The sequence below is a fragment of the Apaloderma vittatum genome, unplaced genomic scaffold (assembly GCF_000703405.1).
Source record: "Apaloderma vittatum isolate BGI_N311 unplaced genomic scaffold, ASM70340v1 scaffold12590, whole genome shotgun sequence".
Classification (NCBI taxonomy): Eukaryota; Metazoa; Chordata; class Aves; order Trogoniformes; family Trogonidae; genus Apaloderma; species Apaloderma vittatum.
In genome coordinates, this window is record NW_009696288.1 from 73842 (window position 1) to 92671 (window position 18830).

An 18830-nucleotide genomic window follows, 5' to 3' on the forward strand; every position below is an offset into this window, starting at 1 on the left:
TACTTGGGATAGTGTTTGGCATTTGAAATAGAGACATGACACAGGAGAAGAGCTGTGCAATTTCTTTTATTTTATTATTATACTCAGGCTACCAAAGGGAAAAAGTAGTAAATGAAGATGTAGGGAAGAAGTTAAATTTTAAAATAAATCATTTTTGTATGATACCAATTTTTGATTTATTCCCCCCTATTGCTTCAACTACATTATAAAGCATAACCTATTGGAATTTGTTTGGGCTCCTTTTGTACACAGATGTTTCTGCTGGGGAGCATCTAATATTTCAGCAAACACAGGACTCTTTGCCAGTTCGTGTGCTGTGAGTGGGAGAGGAGGGAGGAGTTATGTGCTTGCTCTACAAACACTTTCAAGTGTAAGATCTGAGTTTCTTCAATTTAACATGTGTAACGAGCGTGTGTTTATTAGCAGTCGCAAAACGAGCCATGCCCTTTAATAATTCAGCTGGATTTTTTTGTCTTGGTACCAACCTCTGGCATTCAGTTTCTTGAAACCATTATGTGTACCTAGCACAGTCTTATTTTTATTTCTTAGAATTCTTATCAACTGCTCTTTTTCATTTCTCCAATTTATTTCCTGTTTCTTTTTTGTGTTGTCTTTCATGAAGGCAATTTTTGTTTCTATATGTAGTATTTGAAGACAATAATAGCTAAAAGTATACATTTTGTTATGTAATCTTTTATCTTAGAAGAAATTTTAAGTGTAATTTTTTGTTATAATTTCGTAAAAGAATAAATGTATTTTAAAAGTCTGTAGTAAAAGCTTAAAGTAATTTCTGAAGGTCAGCATCACATGGTTCTATTGTAATCTGAGTTTCTAAAACACTATTGAATATGATGGTAGCAGGAAAAAACATGGTTTGACCTTATTTGGGTCAGATATTTGAGGTATTTAAACTGTCTTTTCATTCAACTACCTAAAAAAGAAAATTAAATCTAGCAGCCTTTTGAGATTTGCAGGAAAATAAAGAGTTATGAGAAAATAAGAGAATCTCTGACTTCATACAAATATACAATTATACACATATACAATTATAACCATACATGTGCGTGTGTATGGAACATGACTGTTTTCATAAGTCTATTTTGTCCATCTTGACCACGTAAGCCAGAATTAACGTGTTTGTACCAGTTTCACTTCAGCAGCTCACAATGCTGGAAAGACTTGAATACTCCTCCTAGAGCAAGTCTGCTGTCTGTACGCACATGCCGTTGTGTTATATGCTGTAAATAATTTTTAAGGCTGCCCATTAGAGGTATTATCCATCTCATTGCCACTACATGCTATCAGAAGCAGGTTTTTCACAGGGTATGTGGCAGGTTTGTAGCCTCTGGCTTTACTGCTCGTTGGAGTGATTGATAACACCCATACCTGCTGCACTTTCTCAGTTTGGCCGGACAGTTGGAGCATCAGCTTTAACAGTAAATTTGGTTTGTCAAACCAGACTGTTTAGTAGAAGGTAATTATGATAAATGCAATTTCTATCCCACATACAAATGGTGGGAATTTAGAAGCTGCTTCTTGGTGCTGTTCAAAGTTGTGCTTGAAGTATCAGTGATCTGACAGCGCGCAAGAATCCTGCGTTTATGACCAAAACAGATTAGCATACAAGCATTAAAACTTAACTACCATAAAATAACAACAATTCTGGGAGTTTAAATATAATGATATTTTCTCTTTAAATATTTATAAGGAAACAAAGACATTTCAAGCTTACTGCAAATTCTCAAATGTGGAATTTAAAACAGATGGAATGAATATTTAGCTGCTCCCTCCAGAGACATCACAGGCAATGAATGCATTGAGTGAACAAGATAGTTAAAGAGAAATAGCATTAAAAAAGAGGTATTAAATGAGTATGGGGATAATATCCTTTATCTAGATATGCCAAATGCCATTTTCCCATCTTGAAAAACTTTTAATGTATGGAAACTTTGGCTAACTTTTCTCTCTTTTGCCTGCAATTATATGTTTAGCCAGAAATAATCTGCCTCATTATGCAAAACAAAAACTGTTGAGATGCATGGGACACTTGTTGCTTCTAAGTTTGTGGTACAAGTATACTCATTTAAGTGCTTCTTCTCCCTCCATCATGCGTCTTGTCATTCACTGGGCAGTGTCTAAAATCCCAGTCTTACAGTCATTGAATATTGCCAGTTATGATTACGGTTCGTGAAGAGATGACTGACTCATTAAGAAAAATAATCATAAAATACTTGAAGTAATTTGTAAGACCCGTTGTTTCCTTTTTAACTCTGTTAAATATTTGTTCTATTGGGAACTTGCTCTATAGTTCTCTGAGACCTTGCCATTAGGTAACATAATGATGTCCAGGTGTTTCTGGAGCAACATTAGGTGAACAGAGTCAGAGAGTGGGAGCTTCTGATTCCTGAAGACCTGGGTTTTTTCTTGGTTTCCATACTTGGCTTCAGTGAGCTCTGTGGATGAGCCCTGTCCTGGTCAGACACCACTTAGCTGCCATGCTCCAGAGTCAACTGATGAATCTGGCGTCGTCCTACTCATTAATGCCGGAAAGCGAGAATAGCAGAGGCAGCATGCTGCCCTGGGCCTCCGTGATGTAGGGCAGAATGCTTGTTTCTGAGACTGGATGAAGTCCCATCTTAAAGAGAAGTGATATGCAATGGCAAGGTTGGATTTTAACAGGCAAAATAGCCTAGATAGATGAGCAGTTTTGAATGTTCCTGTTTCAGCAGTCCACACATATCAGTTAGTGATAACTGTGATAGCTGTGCTATAAATTAATTGAATAAAAGGTAGTCAAGAGGTTCAAGAATTTTTTGATTTGTGCCTAAAAATAAACCATATTCTGTATTACTTAATATAATAAAATTTGTTTCCTGTTTAGTCCCATTTTAGAGTTGAAATATTTGACCTTTTTTCTTTCAAATTCTGAAGCAAGTAATTTGTTACACTTTTTCATTGTTTTTAATAATTTATAATAATTATATAAATAATAGGTATAATTTTAAAAACATATTTTATGTTATATATATTTTTTAAATAGTTGATAATTTATTGTTTGGGGGAGAGTATAACTGCATTTGTAGTTCAGCTGTGTGGTTATGTGTTAGGAGCACCACATACTTTTGTGAGTGTAACTTTGTGCTGCAAAGTTAACTTGACAGTAACCTTTAGTGGATCCTGTAATGTCTGTAGTTTATGCTGTATCTGTTGAATCTACCTGCTTTCCACTGAATGAGAAGCGCCTCTTCTGCCCAGTCCCAGATTTCTTTGGGTTATCCCATAAAACTTGAAATGGGTTTGCAATATCCCTGAGTGAGAGAAGACTTCAAGCCCAGTGGCCCAGACATTCATTTGCTTTTGTTTGGAAACATCTAAATAATGTTGTATTTAGGCTTTATGCATCTACTCAGAATTCTCTGTGTGGAAGCAGAATAGCAAGCCTCAGTTTGCGTGGTGTGATGGGGTGCATCTTGTCTGCAAAGTGTCCCGATGAATCACAAGGTGCTTATTTCTCATCGATTGGGAGGGGAATCTTGTGTGACTGCATCGAGTGCAGAGACTGCGGATATCTAACGTTCAGTGATTCCAGTTAGCTGCCTGGTAAGGTCTTGAGACTCTGTTTGTGCAATCTACTGTAGGTGATCCTGCTCTGACAGGGGGGCTGGACTAGATGATCTTTTGAGGTCTCTTCCAGCCCCTGACATTTTGTGATTCTGTGATTCTTTGTGCTAGTGTCATTACTGAGATGAAGATGTCCTTCATCAGATCTTGCTGTTGGCAGTGCATGGACTGATTCATTAGAGGACACTTTGAGTTTCCAGATTTTGTGGGGGAGCTATTATTTAAAAAATACTTGTTTTCCTTTCTCTGTTCTCTTAATGCCAGTCCTTAGAGTTCATGTTTCTCCATTGTTACTTGAGCCTGAAGAAAGTTAATCAGCGTTAGTACGGAGGGGTCTCAACAGTCCAGGGTTTCAGCGTCGTTCACAAGGTTTGTCTTCTGGGAGGAAGAAAGGAGCTTCTGCTCCGCAGTCGTTGCACACGATGGAGGATGTTGGTGCCTCCTTTCCTTCCAAGAGAATCAATTTAGTGTTTTGTACTGGACCTCAGGATCTTTGAGTACTGAAGTACCGTAAGTGTTGCAGTTTGCCATAGAGACTGAGATACCATAAAAAGGTAAGATGTTTGAGAGGGATTGGGCTGTATTTGATAGGTGCTTGCTCTGTTGTACCTTCATCTAAGATTGCAGAGGTCATCTTTGCCTTGTTTAGGAGCATGTAGAAACAGCTCAGAAAGCATATGCCTCAACTTTTGAGACTTGGGTGTAAAATGAACGAAATGTGGTTTATATAAACACTCTATTAATGATTCATGTACTGATGTAATTAAAATATTTTAAATTTAATTATTTTTAAGTACGTACTGTGCTTAATAGGATAGTGGCTAGTTTAAAAATAGAAGAAAAGAAGTATGATGGAATATTTCTAAAATGATGTGTACTCACTCATTTCTGCCAGTGAGCTCACAAAATGTATTGATTGCAAACTGTAATTCTTTCTTGCTTGCTCGATGCTTAAGAGCAACAAAGGAAACTACCAAATGAAAGAAAGTGCCCGAGAGTTGCTCTTGGTATTTGATATTCTCCCCATGTTGGAAGTCAAGGTTGCATCTGGTTAGGGGTCACAGATAGTCAGTACTCTCTGCAAGGTTTGCTTGTTTTTGTACTATGCTTTGCAATCTTCTTAGCATGAGTGGGACTGTTTGTTCTTGGATTTTATTTATTTATTTTCTTTGGTTTTTATTTCTTTTTCCCCTTCAAGTGCAGTCCTGGGAGTAATCCTTAAATTGGCTTCCCTCAGCGACATCCTTGGCTTTTCTTTGTTCTGTTAGCGCACAGAATGGTACAAGTGCAGTCCTGCTACTCGTGCTCTTGAGAACAATGAGGTGTTTCTTTTCCTTCTCAATTTAGGAATGTCATTTGTTAGTACTAAGATTAGTACTAACTAAGTGTCTAACTGAGGTCAACTAACAGTTGATGTGATACTCTCTACTTGCCCTGTTGCTTACCTGTACTGGAGACTGGTGGAAGAAAAAGCAGAATTAAAATTAACAGTGGTAGGCTATTATTTTTTGAAGGATCTTATTCTTTCTGGAAGAGGTGAATAATGCTTTTCTCAAAAAGAGGTGAAAATCTATGAACATGAGCAGTGTCTGTATTCGAGAACAGTATCACGACTTTGATGTGTGTGTGAACAATACGTTGTCTTGCATTATACACAAGAGTATAAATTGCTGCAATAGTTTGCTTGAACGGACAGAACTGAACCTCTAATTTAAAAAATAACATTTAAATCTTTGTTTTCCCTTCGCATTCAGTCGCTCTGGTTCAACAGTACGTGCCTTTCGGAATTTTCTTTTTCATCACTTTCCTTTTAAAGTCCTGCAGTGTCACCATGGTCAAGCGTGGAATCGCAGGAAGGGCAGCAGGTCAGGTTGAATGCTTGGCTAATTGTTGTGGGATTTGAATATATCAAGGAAATAAGCAGTAGAGTTGGAATTCACAGTGTCCTGAAGGAGGAAAGCCGCGTGGGCAGAGGGGAAGCGTGGAGGCTGGCCGAGTGCGGGAGTGACAAAACTGCCTATGCAAATGCAGACCTCTGACGCTGTTCGGATCACTCTCTCCTGCAGCCTCCACCTTAATTTTTTCTGTGCCAGAATGTTTTGAGCTTTACAGAAGAATCTGATTTTGGTCAGGGTATGGGATTGTCAAAATTCCATCAGAAGTATCCTAAAAAGTCTCAGGCCATAAGGTCTCACCAGCAGTCTGCTTTTCAAGATCGAATTTAGTTCTCTGTAAATGAGACTATGGGCTTCCTGGTAGCACTTGCCACTACTCTCAGCATCCCTCAAAAAAGTGCGTTTCTTTTCAGCTGAAGCAGAAGTTCAGGGTCTGCTCCTGGTTCATACACAGCTGGATGCACCATCTGTACTTGCCTCTAAACTTGTCAATGTTTCTTAGCCTGGAAGTAGAAAGAGGCGTTGATGGGAGCAGAACGGGAGTTCATATCCCAGCATTACAGTTCTACGGCATCCTTAGAAGACAGAGATAGAAAGACCATTCTTTCTGTAGCACATTTGTCTCTGAAATATAAATACTTCCAACAAAACCTCTATTTTACTTCAGCTTTCCAAAAATCAGTGTTTCTGGAATAGCAAATACTTCAGAAGGTGTAAAAAACAAGATAGAATCTGATGACAAATACTTGGAAAAATAAAGCTTTTAAGTATAGTTTATCCACTCAACCTTAATTAGATGTTCTGAAGGAAAAAAAATCATTTACTGAAACCCCTACCAAGTAATTGCAAAGTCTGGATACACAAAAACTGAAATTATGTTTGCAGTGTTAAGATATTTATTACATATACCTATCTTTTTTTCCCCCCTGTATATTTACATCTATCAATGTGTACTTTTAGAATGTAAACTTAGAACATAAAAATGTTTAGGTTTAAGAAGTTGATGGTAGAATCTGAAGCAGAAATATTCATGAAGACCAACTTTATCCAAGGGTGGCTGATTTTTCTTCTGCTTGCTCTGTAAAGGGTAGAAAAGAAAAACTCCTTGAGGAGACCTAATGTGAAGTTAGCTTCCTCCTCTATGTTGTTCTTCAGAAGAGTGTTTCTTCCTCTTACGTTTCGCGAGGGCTCTGCACAGAGACTGGGCTCTCTGTGCTGAAGACAGCCTTTGTACATATTCTCCTGGGTCATATTTTAACTGTTTCAAGAAGGAATCATTTCAGGTATGACACTATAGTAATTTATTTTTAAACATATGCTCTGCAATATAGAAAATTTAAAAATACCGCTCACTTGAAAAAACATAGAGAAGAATAATTTATTCAGCCATACATAACCACTCCCAGCCTTGATTGGCATGTGATTTGTAAGCATCCCCTTGTTGACAGTGTATTAAGACCACTTGATACAGTACTAGATTTTTGCCAAGAATCCAAGCATTGCCTTACACGTTGTGCATGGAAGTGTCCAACCTCTATATTTAAAACTTTGTAATCTTCTGAACCTGCTTTAATATCGTCTGAATTTCAACTCTTCTTGAAATAACTGGCATTGGTAGTGATATTTTTAGAGAATTAACACAAGCTGGGTATTATTTGATGTAAATGTGAGAGGGTTTAAGATAAACTTCAAATATATATTTTTTTTTTGTTTCTAAGCGTGATTTGTCTCTGTAGAGTTTTCCATACAAAGCTGTAAAAATGTTAGTCCTCTTAAGGACAAGTAGTTACAGGCACTGAAGTTCACATTATTAACTTTATGTAATATTTACACTTTTTAACTTTTAAAGTAAAAACTGAAGACTTAAGTGCATTACTGATGTTTTACCTTGTCATATTTATATTCTTTGTAGCAGGTAAACCTGATGAATACATGAGTTAAATAAATACTTGATTGTCTGTATTTGGTCTGTGCTATTATATTTGAAGTTGTGATGATTAGGAGTTTTATTTATTACAGACCAGAGGCTGAAATATGTATTTTTTTTTTTTAGATCAGATGTTAGGAATTGTTAGGATTTGGGAAAAGGATTTCAAATTAAATTATTTATTTTTGTCTATCTAAGCAGTTTGTTCCTACATCAGAAGTGCATTACTATGAATTTCTATATCAGTATGGTTAGTAGTCAGTAATGAATAAGCAGATGCATCAATATTTTAGTTTAATTTCTGTTTATATCCACTGGTCCTACCTAAGTAAAAGAAAATGAAGGAGAATGATATATGCACAGCCTGCATATCATACACTATCCCAAATTCAGGCCTAGAAAACTAATTAGAAAACTCATTCAAAAAATTAACACCGACTTAAAGAAAATCTAGTAATGGAAGTGTCTTTCCTTGCTAAGATAGTGTAATAATTATGATGTTATATAGTTATTATGAGGTTATGTTACTTGATGTTGAATTTTTTACTTCATTCTACTGATGATTAAAACTTTTAGTTAAAAATATTTTTTAAAAAAATCGCTAGTCAACACTGTCTCAAAGTGTACATGTGAAGTTTCTCCATGATGTGAGAAAACCATAGTTTAATTTCATCATTGGTACATTATTTCAACTGCACAGCTACCTTCTGGAAGGAAGGAGGGTGAGTTGGAAAGGTGGAGGATCATGAATCAGAAAAGAGAACTTAAAGTGCTTCACCATGTTGGCTTAGAGGCTGTCAGAGTATATTGAAATGTTGCAGTTTTACAAGAATCACAGAATCACAGAATGGCCTAGACTGGAAGGGACCTTAGAGATCATTTAATCCAGCCTCCCTGCTGCCAGGGACGCCACCTCTCAACTAGATCAGGCAACAAATGGGGACCGAACGGGAATCAAACCCACGACCTTGGTGTTGTTAATGCTGCACTCAACTGACTGGGCTAACTGGCCCCCAAACAGGGAATGACCTTATAAATTGTCAAAGCTGACTTAGGAAAAATATTTTCCATTTTTAAGTATTTCTTTCTCAAGTATTTTTTACATACTCACTGTGATTTTGGTGATATTTTAATGTTCTTTTTATCAATAATGCTAGATAGAGTTATATATATCAAAGTTAAAAAGTTGATTACGTTCTTTGGCTTAGAAAATTTTATTTCTTTTATTACTAGATCTGTCTCAGTTGTCAAAGTAATAATTTCCTATTATGTCTGCCTAGTAGTTATGTCTGCCTTAATTTAAACAAAGACTGATTAACTGGCATTAAGCTGAAACTGCATGATTCCTTTTGTGTTTTTTTTTTTCTTCTGGAGGAAAACTGAGACTGGTGCTTTTGCCACACAAGAGAAACAATCATATTACTTGTTTGACTGCTGCATATTAGCTATGCTGGGAGCTGGAACTGTGTAGCATTCAATAGCTATTGGATCAAGCAAGTATAACCTCTCTAAGGGTGTGACTAATCTGAATAAGCTTTTAAGGATAAGATCTGTATATTAGACGTGACATGGATTTCTGAAGTTGCTATTTACAGAAACTGTTACAGTCTTTTTGACATCGTCTGCCTGTTCCAAGTGTCTGTGATTTCAGCATAGCACAGTAACTGAGTAGGAGAAGGATTATCATCTTGGCAGGAAGAAAGTTACTCTATTAGGACCACACAGTGAAAATCTAAGATTATCTAAAACGATCAGATTTCTATAGAAATGGTTGTGGGAGGATTAGATTCCTACTTTGGGAGGAGGAGAGGCCTGTGTGCCAATTTGTAACCCTTAACAAGGAAACTGTAATGTAAAATAATTGCAGTGATAGGAATCAGCAATGAAAGGAAATGAATAAACACATACATAAGGCAAAAATTCTTCTCTATAATGTTCAATGTCCAGTAGGCACAATGTGGTTGAAATTGATGGGAGTCTTTTCACAGCAGAGTATTCTGTTGTCTAGTAATACAGACTGTTGAAATGCGTCTCCTGGGATTCTCTTTGGTGCTTTGCTGGCATGTTCTCCCTTCCCAAAGCCAAAGCCAGTGGCTTGCCGAGCTCCTCATTTTGCTGGAAGGTGAATTGCCACATCAGGGCTCTCGGTGGTGGAAACTTTCAGCTGAGGGAATATGAGCTTGCAGCATGTTCTGTCGATGTGGCTCAGCAGATCTGTTCAGAGGCACAGACCCTTTCTAGATGAAGCGCGTGACATCTGTTCATTAGCCTTTCGTTAGCCCATTCCTGGTTGCGTGTATAACTGTGGGGATGAGCAACGTGCTTCAGCCCAGCAAAGCTGTTTCCCAGCTGACTCCTCTCAGAGCCGTACGCTTCCAGTGTTTGAAGCAGGATTCTTTTTCCCAGTATTTCATTTGCTTTGCAGCAGCATTGAGTGAGATGGGTAGTAACTGTGTTTCAGTCTCTTTAAGGCTGCCAAGAGGGCGATATATGAAGTGAGGTCTCCTGGTGTGGCATGGAGGCTACCTAAAAGTGATAGCATTGAGTGAAGGGAAGAGCCATATTCAGCTTCACATACAGTTAGTTTGACTGGCAATGACTAGCAACAGGGCTAGTAGTTATCATAGAATCGTAGAATGGCTTGAGTTGGAAGGAACCTTAAAGATCATCTGGTTCCAACCTCCGTACCATGGGGAGGGAAACCTCCCACTAGACCAGGTTGCTCAAAGCCCCATCCTGCCTGGCCTTGAACACTGCTGGGGATGAGGCATCCACAGCTTCTCTGGGCAACCTGCTCCAGTGTCTCACCACCCTCTCATAGTAAAATATAGTAAAAGTGTTCTTCCTAACATCTAATCTAAATCTAGTTTAAAACCATTGCCCCTCATCCTGTCACTACACGCCCCTGTGAACTGTCCCTCCCCGGTGTTCCTGTAGCCCCCTTCAAGTACTGGAGGCCGCTAGGTGGTCTCCCCAGAGCCTTCTCCAGGCTGAACAGACCCAACTCTCTCAGCCTGTCCTCGTAGGAGAGATGCTCCAGCCCTCTGATCATCTTTGTGGCCTCCTCTGGACCTGTTCCAACAGCTTCATGTCCTTCTTGTGCTGGGGGCTCCAGAGCTGGAGGCAGCAGTGCAGGTGAGGTCTCACTAGAGCAGAGCAGAGGCGCAGAATCACCTCTCTCCATCTGCTGGCCATGCTGCTTCTGATGCAGCCCAGGGCAGCCCAGTACTGATAGTACTGCTGATAGTAGTATTACTATCACTGTTACTGATAGTAGAAAGTACTTCAATAATATTTCTCTTTTAATTGAACTGTGAGGTATTTAATATATTGTTGCTGTATATAGCAATAAATTAACAGGCAGGGAAAAAAATTCTGTACATGAAAAAGAAAGAAAAGATGCATCCACACGTTTGTACCAGTGACTCCAGCAAGGCTTTCTGATTTCTGTGTGTGCCATAAAGCCCTGTACATGCTCTGTAAGCTATAGGAGCTTCCAGCTGCAGCTTCCAGATATATGCACTGCGATAAGGGATGGTGAAACACTGGCACAGTTTGCACAGAGCTGTGATGGAGGCTCCATCCCTAGAGGCATTCAAGGTCAGGCTTGATGGGGCTCTGAGCAACCTGATCTAGTTAAAGATGCCCCTGCTCACTGCAGGGGGTGGGGCTAGATGAACTTTAAATGTCCCTTCCAACCCAACACATTCCATGATTCTGCCTGATGGTGGGCAAATAATTTAACAGGTTCACACCCCTCTTAATTTTAATCTGCCTTACTTAGGGATCCTTGGGATAGAGACTATCTTTGTTAAATGTGTGCACTTGTCTTGTAGAAACTGTTGAGTCACAGTTAGATTGCTAGATGTTGCCTAAAAATCTACACATTTGTGGGAAATGTCCATTCTCCAATCTGAGAATAACATGGCTTTGTAATTGGTTCCACTTGAACTAATGAAGGATGTTGAATGAAGTGAAAGCACAGTGAACGCAGTGAAAACGTTCCTCCCCATTCTCTGTGCCTGATTTTTATTTTTAAATGTAGTACTTTTTAATCACTGCATCATCAAGTGTGCCAAGTATTGCTTTTGCTATCGTGGACTTTTTTACATTAGGATGTCAAAGAGAGTCTTGACTTTTCCTGAAACTTTCCCCTACTGAGAGATATGATGATTCTGTGGTCTTTTGAATTGTAGTGTTAGCTTTGGGAGGACAGAAAATGTGTTTGTGTTTCAATATGTTTATTCTATGTGTTTGTTATCACAGCCTTTTGGGAAGGTTGTAACTTAGCAATTATCATTATGGAAGACTCACAAGACCTATATTAGTTGGCATTTGGCTTAGGTGCACGTTAACTTTGCCCAGACCTCCAAAGCTGCCAAAGCCCAAATGTGGAATGTGATGAGTATGGTAAAGACTGGACTGGTGAGGAGAAAAAAGCTGTTCATGCAGAAAATCCAAGATTTTGCCTGTAGTTAATATAATAGAATATTTTAATGTGTTTTGTTATGCTTTATTTCTGATGTGTTGGCAGTTTTCAGTTTCTTCTGGTTTTTTGCAGTCAAGTCAATTAAGATGATGTCCCTAAAAGGCGGCACATGGTGAAATCATGCTACTTTTTTTTTTCTTTTTTTTGCTGAATGGCATAATGACATGGCTGGCATGATATTCTGCTGCGTGTGTGTTTCCAGCCCAAATGACTAGGGACTACTTCGGGTGGTCACTGCTGGGAATAGTCCTCAGAGAGGGGTTCCCAGGATGGGATTTACACTAAATAAACAGTAGCCATGTGATTCATTAGGAACCCTGGTTTAGGTTAAAGTGATAAAAATAGCTGCAGGGCATCTGAAATTGGTTTAAAAACTAGAAAAGTGAAGGAATCTAGCACAGAATATTTTATAAATTCTCTACTCCTCTTTTTAGAGTTCTCCGCCTTACTCTCCTCTGTTCAGTATAGCTAGGTATATAATCCAAAGACAAAGCTTAAAAGATTCAGCTGTCAAAGATTCAGATCTGTAAACATAGACTTCTTCAGTCAGCGCTGTCAGTGCTACTGTATTTGTCTTCCCAGTTCTGCCAAAACATGTTCCTGTAAGTTTTTGGTTTCTATTCTTATTATAGACAAGATGCAAGAAATTGAAGTAAAATACCAGAAAACCCTTCTATGTATTGCAGGTCAACTTACTACATCGTTCTTTACAATTGCTTTAGTTATTCCTGGTAACATTCCATAATAGACTACTGAACATGTGTAGTCTATGTTTTATGTAACGAAGACGTAATTTTTTTACTCCTACCCTTATGCTCTTACCAGAATGTTACAGACATGAATTTTTCAGTCTTGCACATTGACAGAGTTACAATGACTCTGCTTTCTGCAAATGCTCTGTATTTAGAAGATACGCTCTGTGTTTAACTTTGCAGATCCAGAATGCTAATGATGTGCTAATAGCACCGCTGGAGAAGTTTCGGAAAGAGCAAATAGGAGCAGCAAAAGTAAGTGGCTATGTAAACAGTTCTTTTTCATTTCATGTTTATTTGAGTTTATCAGTGTGTTTTGAAGGCTGGACTGAAAACAGGCATTTTGTATTCAAACATACTTGATGCCATCCTCATTAATGTGATACTAAATTATACTGAACTTTTTTGCTTCAGAGAAGATGACTTAGAAATGAAATTTAAAGACTGATTATACGCATAGGGTACAGCTCCTGCTGTACATTCTTACCATTTGGTGTTGGGTTCATCTTCTGATGTCTGCATTTACATTCTGTTGCATCTTAGGTTTACCCAAAACTGCATGGAGAGTTCAGACAGATGAAGGGTGCAGAGGCCCTCGAGTAGCTGTTTGTTCTTTATAGCAAAAGAAGTCATTGCTCTTCAGCCATACTCTATTTCTGTCTCTGCTTTGCCTCTCCACTTCACATGGCTGATGAGGTGCAGTGATTCCTATTTTGCCAAAGCATTCATCTTCATATTGCCCAAAGACTTTCCCGTGGTGGAAGTGCTCCTACTGGTGACTGAAGCCAGTTCGTTGGTGTTAAATATTATATCTGTGTTAGAGAAACTGCAAGTTGTCTATACCATCAGCATGTCAGTTTGGGAAATCAGATATGTTGAGGAAAGAGATGTTAGAATGAACTGTTGGTCTAGAAGAGCTATTTTCAGTCTCATCCTGGAGCCTTAAGTGGTTACCAGTGACTGCTTTGATCACAATCTCAGAGATGCATAAAGGCTGCGGTCGTCAGCTAGAGGGATGGTTACTAACAGTTCCTTCTGCCTACATGAATATGCTAGCTCTGAAGCAATTTGCATCCTGTATTAGCACTCATAAAATTTATCCGGGAAATGTTCCATCTTGTAAGGTTAAATGGGTGCAAAAAAATCTCTCTTTGATGTTGTAGCCGAGGTTGTGCTTGTGCTGTTCTCAAACAACCTCGGAGAAAGAACAGAGCTGTTGGAAAGTGCGGATGAAGGTTTGTACTTTTTGTACTGCTGTTGTGAATGTGTAGCAAACACATGAGACTGCTTGCGCACAGGAACCAAGTAAATGATCGAGACGAATTTTACTGTGAACTAGAGGTCAGATTTCTTTGTAATGGATGTTCTTTACCCTCTTACTTGATGTGTTTTTGTCTGCAATTGCATTCTTCTCTTGTCCCACCCCTATGCTGCTGTGAGGTGCAGGGCTGAGAGTTTATTTCCTGTGCTCGCTGCACAAATCAGAATTTAATCCCAGCACAAAATTATTTTTAGTTTTCAGTAGGGTTTCATTGCATTGTTCAGTTCTTTGTGTTACCATTTCATTTCGTATGGCTGGAGTTGAAGGGACATTGTTCTTATCTTCAGAGATCCCTGTTTGAAAGCCTGACCCGCCGTACTATTGACTGTCCTGGTACGTCAGGGAGACGATCCACAGGCAGCTCACAGGGGTCTCTGCAGAATTCTGTGACACTTCTGTGTCCTTTGACTATATCACTCAGTAGATGTCAACACATATTTAATGATCTAACTGAAGATGCCTCCTTTGTTTTTTGAATCAGCAAGTATTTAACATTAAAGGCAGGACACTACAGGGCAGGTTGAGTCGTCTCTGCACGGTGTCCCAAAACAGCTGGTTTCTCTTCCATATCCCTTCCAGATAAAATATGAGCTTTTGCCTATTTTTTATAATTTGTGGAAACAGTGCTTATTTTGACTTGTCTGTGGTCACATAACAATGTACTGAACGACTTCAGGAGAGAGCTAGCCTCGGCTAACTCTTATTCCAGTGTCTAAGGATCTTTATTATGCAGCGCTATGTGTGTTTTGGGCAGTCCGGGGTACTGGCTTGACACATTGATACCATATAGAGAGCTCTACCAGCTCGTTGTTTTGTAATATGTCAAATAAACTGGTCTTTTCTTGCACTGCTCATGGAGTTCAGCTGTCAAGCTCAAAAATGAGAGATTCAGACTGCCTGCATAACCCAGATTGCAAGCCTCTGAATTGATTTTTATCAGCAGAAGCAATTACAATTGGCCTGTAACTAAAGGGAATCAACACAAAGAAGTTGAGAGATCAATTACATTTAATACTGTTTTTCTAGTAATTACAAAATAGCAACATGTGATCTAGGAAGAATGAGACCAGTATGAAATGAAATTTGGGCGCTCTGAATGTAGAGAACAGGGTCGGATGGCTCACCTCCACTTCTGTTTGCTGAGCTCGCCCCTTGAGCATTTATGAACTCTTGTAAGTATGGGATGAGTTGATCTTGAGAGTTGTTTATCTGCAGTTAATGAAGGTTTGCACAGAGATTTGAACTCTTTGAGCTCCTCTGGAGTGACCTGAACTGATAGCCAAACAAAGAAAAAGTAGACGCTCTCTTTGTTGCTTGGATTTCAGCAGCAAGTCTCACAGGACCCTGAGAATCTCACTTTTTATTTGGTCTCGTCTCTAAACACGTCAGCTGTATGGACCATGTATCAACTGTTATTTTTGGACCTGAAATACCAGGTTTGACCTGTTATTTTTTCCCCTCTAGATTTAACTTAGAATAATGTGAAGAACTGTATACATATCAAATGCAAATTTGCTTCTGTTTCTCTGTCATGCCTCTCCTCCCAAAAAACATTACAAAGCATTTCTTTGTATGTGTTCCTCTCCAAAGAGAGGCTGATATGGTGCAGACTTCACAGCAGAGCCGATAGTTATGTCGTATTATATTTTTCTAGACCTGTGAATTGACAATTAGTTTGCATCATAATGTCTTACGGACTGGCATTTTAAGAGATTAGGCATAGAAGCACGAGTTCAATTGTATGTGCTTTGCATTGGCAGTTTCAGCAGTAGCTAGAGATGCAAGGAGCTTGTTATTTGTGATCAGTCTTTCGTTGTGAGAGCGTATTGTATCAGCAGTGGTGAGTGTTGGATTTATCTGTCTTCTAAATGGATTTTAAAATTATTAAACTTAGCACCCTGTTGAGCTTTGTTTCCAAACTTTTTGGAGGAAAAAAAAATTAGTACTTAGCTGTATTACCAATATATATAATAAAAAAGGATATTAGGGACTACTGTCATATTTTGGTGAGGGAAAGATTATGAGAGAGCCCTTACTGGGCTTTTTTCTTTCTTTTTTAAAACACCAGCAAGCCCCTCTGCCACTCCACAACATACATGCATTAAAAAAGAGAAGATATTATAAATTAATGACAGTTACCATTATTTTAATAACAAATAAATTCACAAGATTTTTACTACTGTGATGAACTACATAGGACTGTCCTATTGTGTTAAATACAGGGTATGAGAATATTTCCTCCCTCCTCTCTCTCTCCTTTTCCTTTATTTCCTTTCCCTTTTTCCCCTTTTCCCCTTTTCCCCCTTTTCCCTTTTTCCCCTTTTCCCTTTTTCCCCTTTTCCCTTTTTCATTTTCTCCTTTTCTCCTTTTTCCTTTTATCCTTGCTTTTTCTTTTCCTTTCTTCAAAACTATCAAGTTTAGGCAAAAATATGAGCACAAAAATCAAAGAGAATATGGAAGATAAAATATCCTGTTGATGTTAGAAAACTATATTTCAAATACAAGGACAGCATAAACCCAGAGTGCAAAGTTCAAGTGTTTTTGGAACATCATAATAACATTAAAGACCAGTTCTTCACAGGAACGTCAAAAACCTGAAGGTACCCAACAAATCTGAGAAACATTCCCCATAAAGCATTAGTGTTTGTAATCAACCCAACAATACACAAATCTACATCACTTGCTCTTTTCCATTTATACTACTTGCTCCTCTGTTTTTATTGCACATATTTCTGTTCTTCCTTTTCTGTACACACTCAGTTTAAATAAAGCTGAGTTCTCTCCAGAGACTACACAAACCCAGCTTTGCATTGGATAGCCTGTTGATTTACTCCATCTGAGTTTAAAAAAATGACCTCCGCAATTATTGTAGAAACACGAGCAAAAGCTGAGTGAGGTAACTGGGAAAGGATTTCAGGCACGAAGCATTTTGCCTTATTTGGTAAATGTGGTTTGCGAGTCCCCAGCTGGTAACTTTGGTGAGATCATTGTGTGATGTGTTATGTACAATAAGGCCAAACTTTCCTATGTCGTTTTTATCCATCGAGTACAGCAATATTTGTTCCAACGTTCAATGGCTTTTAGTCCAACTTAGATCCAAGACAACAGGAGCAAATTTTTTTAAGACCTAAGAGATTTGTTTCCTCCTTACAATTGCATCTCTTTGTTTCGTAAAATTATTTATTTTGTCCAGAAGGATTATTTTTTTATTATTCTTTACTTTCATTCATTCATTTGAAGCTGTGAATTCCTTTCTACTTGGGAAACAAATCCAGATTCACTGCTGGGATTAATTTTCCTGCATCTATGTTTGCATCTATACTCGCATGAAGTAAGCATGTGGGAGTTGGCACGCTCTCTCTCTGTTTTATTTGGATTGTCCAGAAGCCGAGGAGCATACAACAAAAAAAACCCCACCATTTTTTAAAGCCTGTCAGAAAGCTGTCAAAGCAGAGTTTTAGATAAGTATCTAACATTGGTTGCAAGCACCAGAACACCCATTCTGTGAACTGGTTTCCTTGGCATCTGGTCAAACTGTAGCACTCATCCTTTAACTGAGAAAAATGAATGACCTTGCTCTAGTAGGTATGGTGGAAGGTACTTTGGTAAAAGCAACATCTGTTACTCAAGATTTGGTACTTAGGTCTGCTAGTTTGGGGATATCTTAATGAACCATAGAGAGGAGGGAACTGGAGAAAGGAAGCAGAAACAGAGGCCGGGCCAGGATAATTGATGGCCAAATGTTTTGAGTTAAAACGCAACACAGTTTCCCAAAAATGATTGCTTCTAGAGTTACCTGATACCTTTTTCGATAAGATAACTTATTATGCAGGCAAGGAAATTCAGCAGATCATGACTATTTCTATACCAGCGAGGCCTTTAAAGCACAGTACGTGAGACATAATTTAGTTTAGCTGGGAGTTAATCTAAGAAATGTGATCTGTCTAAGGAACTGGCTAATGGGGAAAGGACAGTGGAGTTTGTTTATAGTAGAGGTTGTCTGGATAGAGAGAAATGACTAATTAGAAGATCCCAAGGGGCAACTTGAGATGAGTCTGTTCTTTTGTTTTCAGTAATGACTAGGTAAAAAAAAATCTGGTAGTAGTACTGACACAGCTTGGGTTTGCCACATGTTGGGGGTATTGCCGAGATAGAGAAGGAAGAAGAAAGTGTGAGATGAAGTGACTGAGCATGAGAAACTGAGAGTACTCAGTGATCACGACACAGCTGCTCTACTGATAAAAAGCTCTTTCAGGAATCTCTCCTGTAGATAGAGATGTGTAATTTTTCTGTGTGTTTTCTTTTGCTTATAAAAAATTCTTGAGGTTTGGATTACTTACTGGTTGACAACCGGTTGAACAGGAGCCAGCAATGTGCCCAAGTGGCCAAGAAGGCCAATGGCATCCTGGCTTGTGTCAGGAACAGTGTGCCCAGCAGGAGCAGGGATGTAATTCTGCCCCTGTGCTCAGCCCTGGGGAGGCCTCACCTCAAGCCCTGTGTGCAGGTCTGGGCCCCTCACTGCAAGAAAGACCTTGAGGGGCTGGAGCGGGTCCAGAGGAGAGCAGTGAGGCTGGGGAAGGGACTGAAGGGAAAGTCCTGTGAGGAGAGGCTGAGGGAGCTGGGGGTGTTTAGCCTGGAGAAGAGTAGACTCAGGGGGGACCTTTTTACTCTCTACAACTGCCTGAAGGGAGGGTGCAGTCAGGTGGGGGTCGGGCTCTTCTCTTGGGCAGCCAGTGACAGGACAAGGGGACATGGCCTGAAACTGCATCAGGGCAGGTTTAGTTTGGATCTCAGGAAGCACTTCCTCATGGAGAGGGTGCTCAGG

At 39.0% G+C, this 18830-nt stretch overlaps 1 protein-coding gene across 1 annotated transcript in view; it reads left to right on the forward strand.

Moving 5' to 3' along the window:
* LOC104277630 (rho GTPase-activating protein 42-like) overlaps positions 1-18830 on the forward strand; it is a gene marked incomplete at both ends in the record, with an annotated part of 76917 nt that overhangs the window by 37161 nt on the left and 20926 nt on the right. Inside the window, one exon of the mRNA XM_009874323.1 lies at positions 12868-12939. Within this exon, the coding sequence (XP_009872625.1) occupies positions 12868-12939 (72 nt within the window). The remainder of the gene's footprint in view (positions 1-12867; positions 12940-18830) is intronic.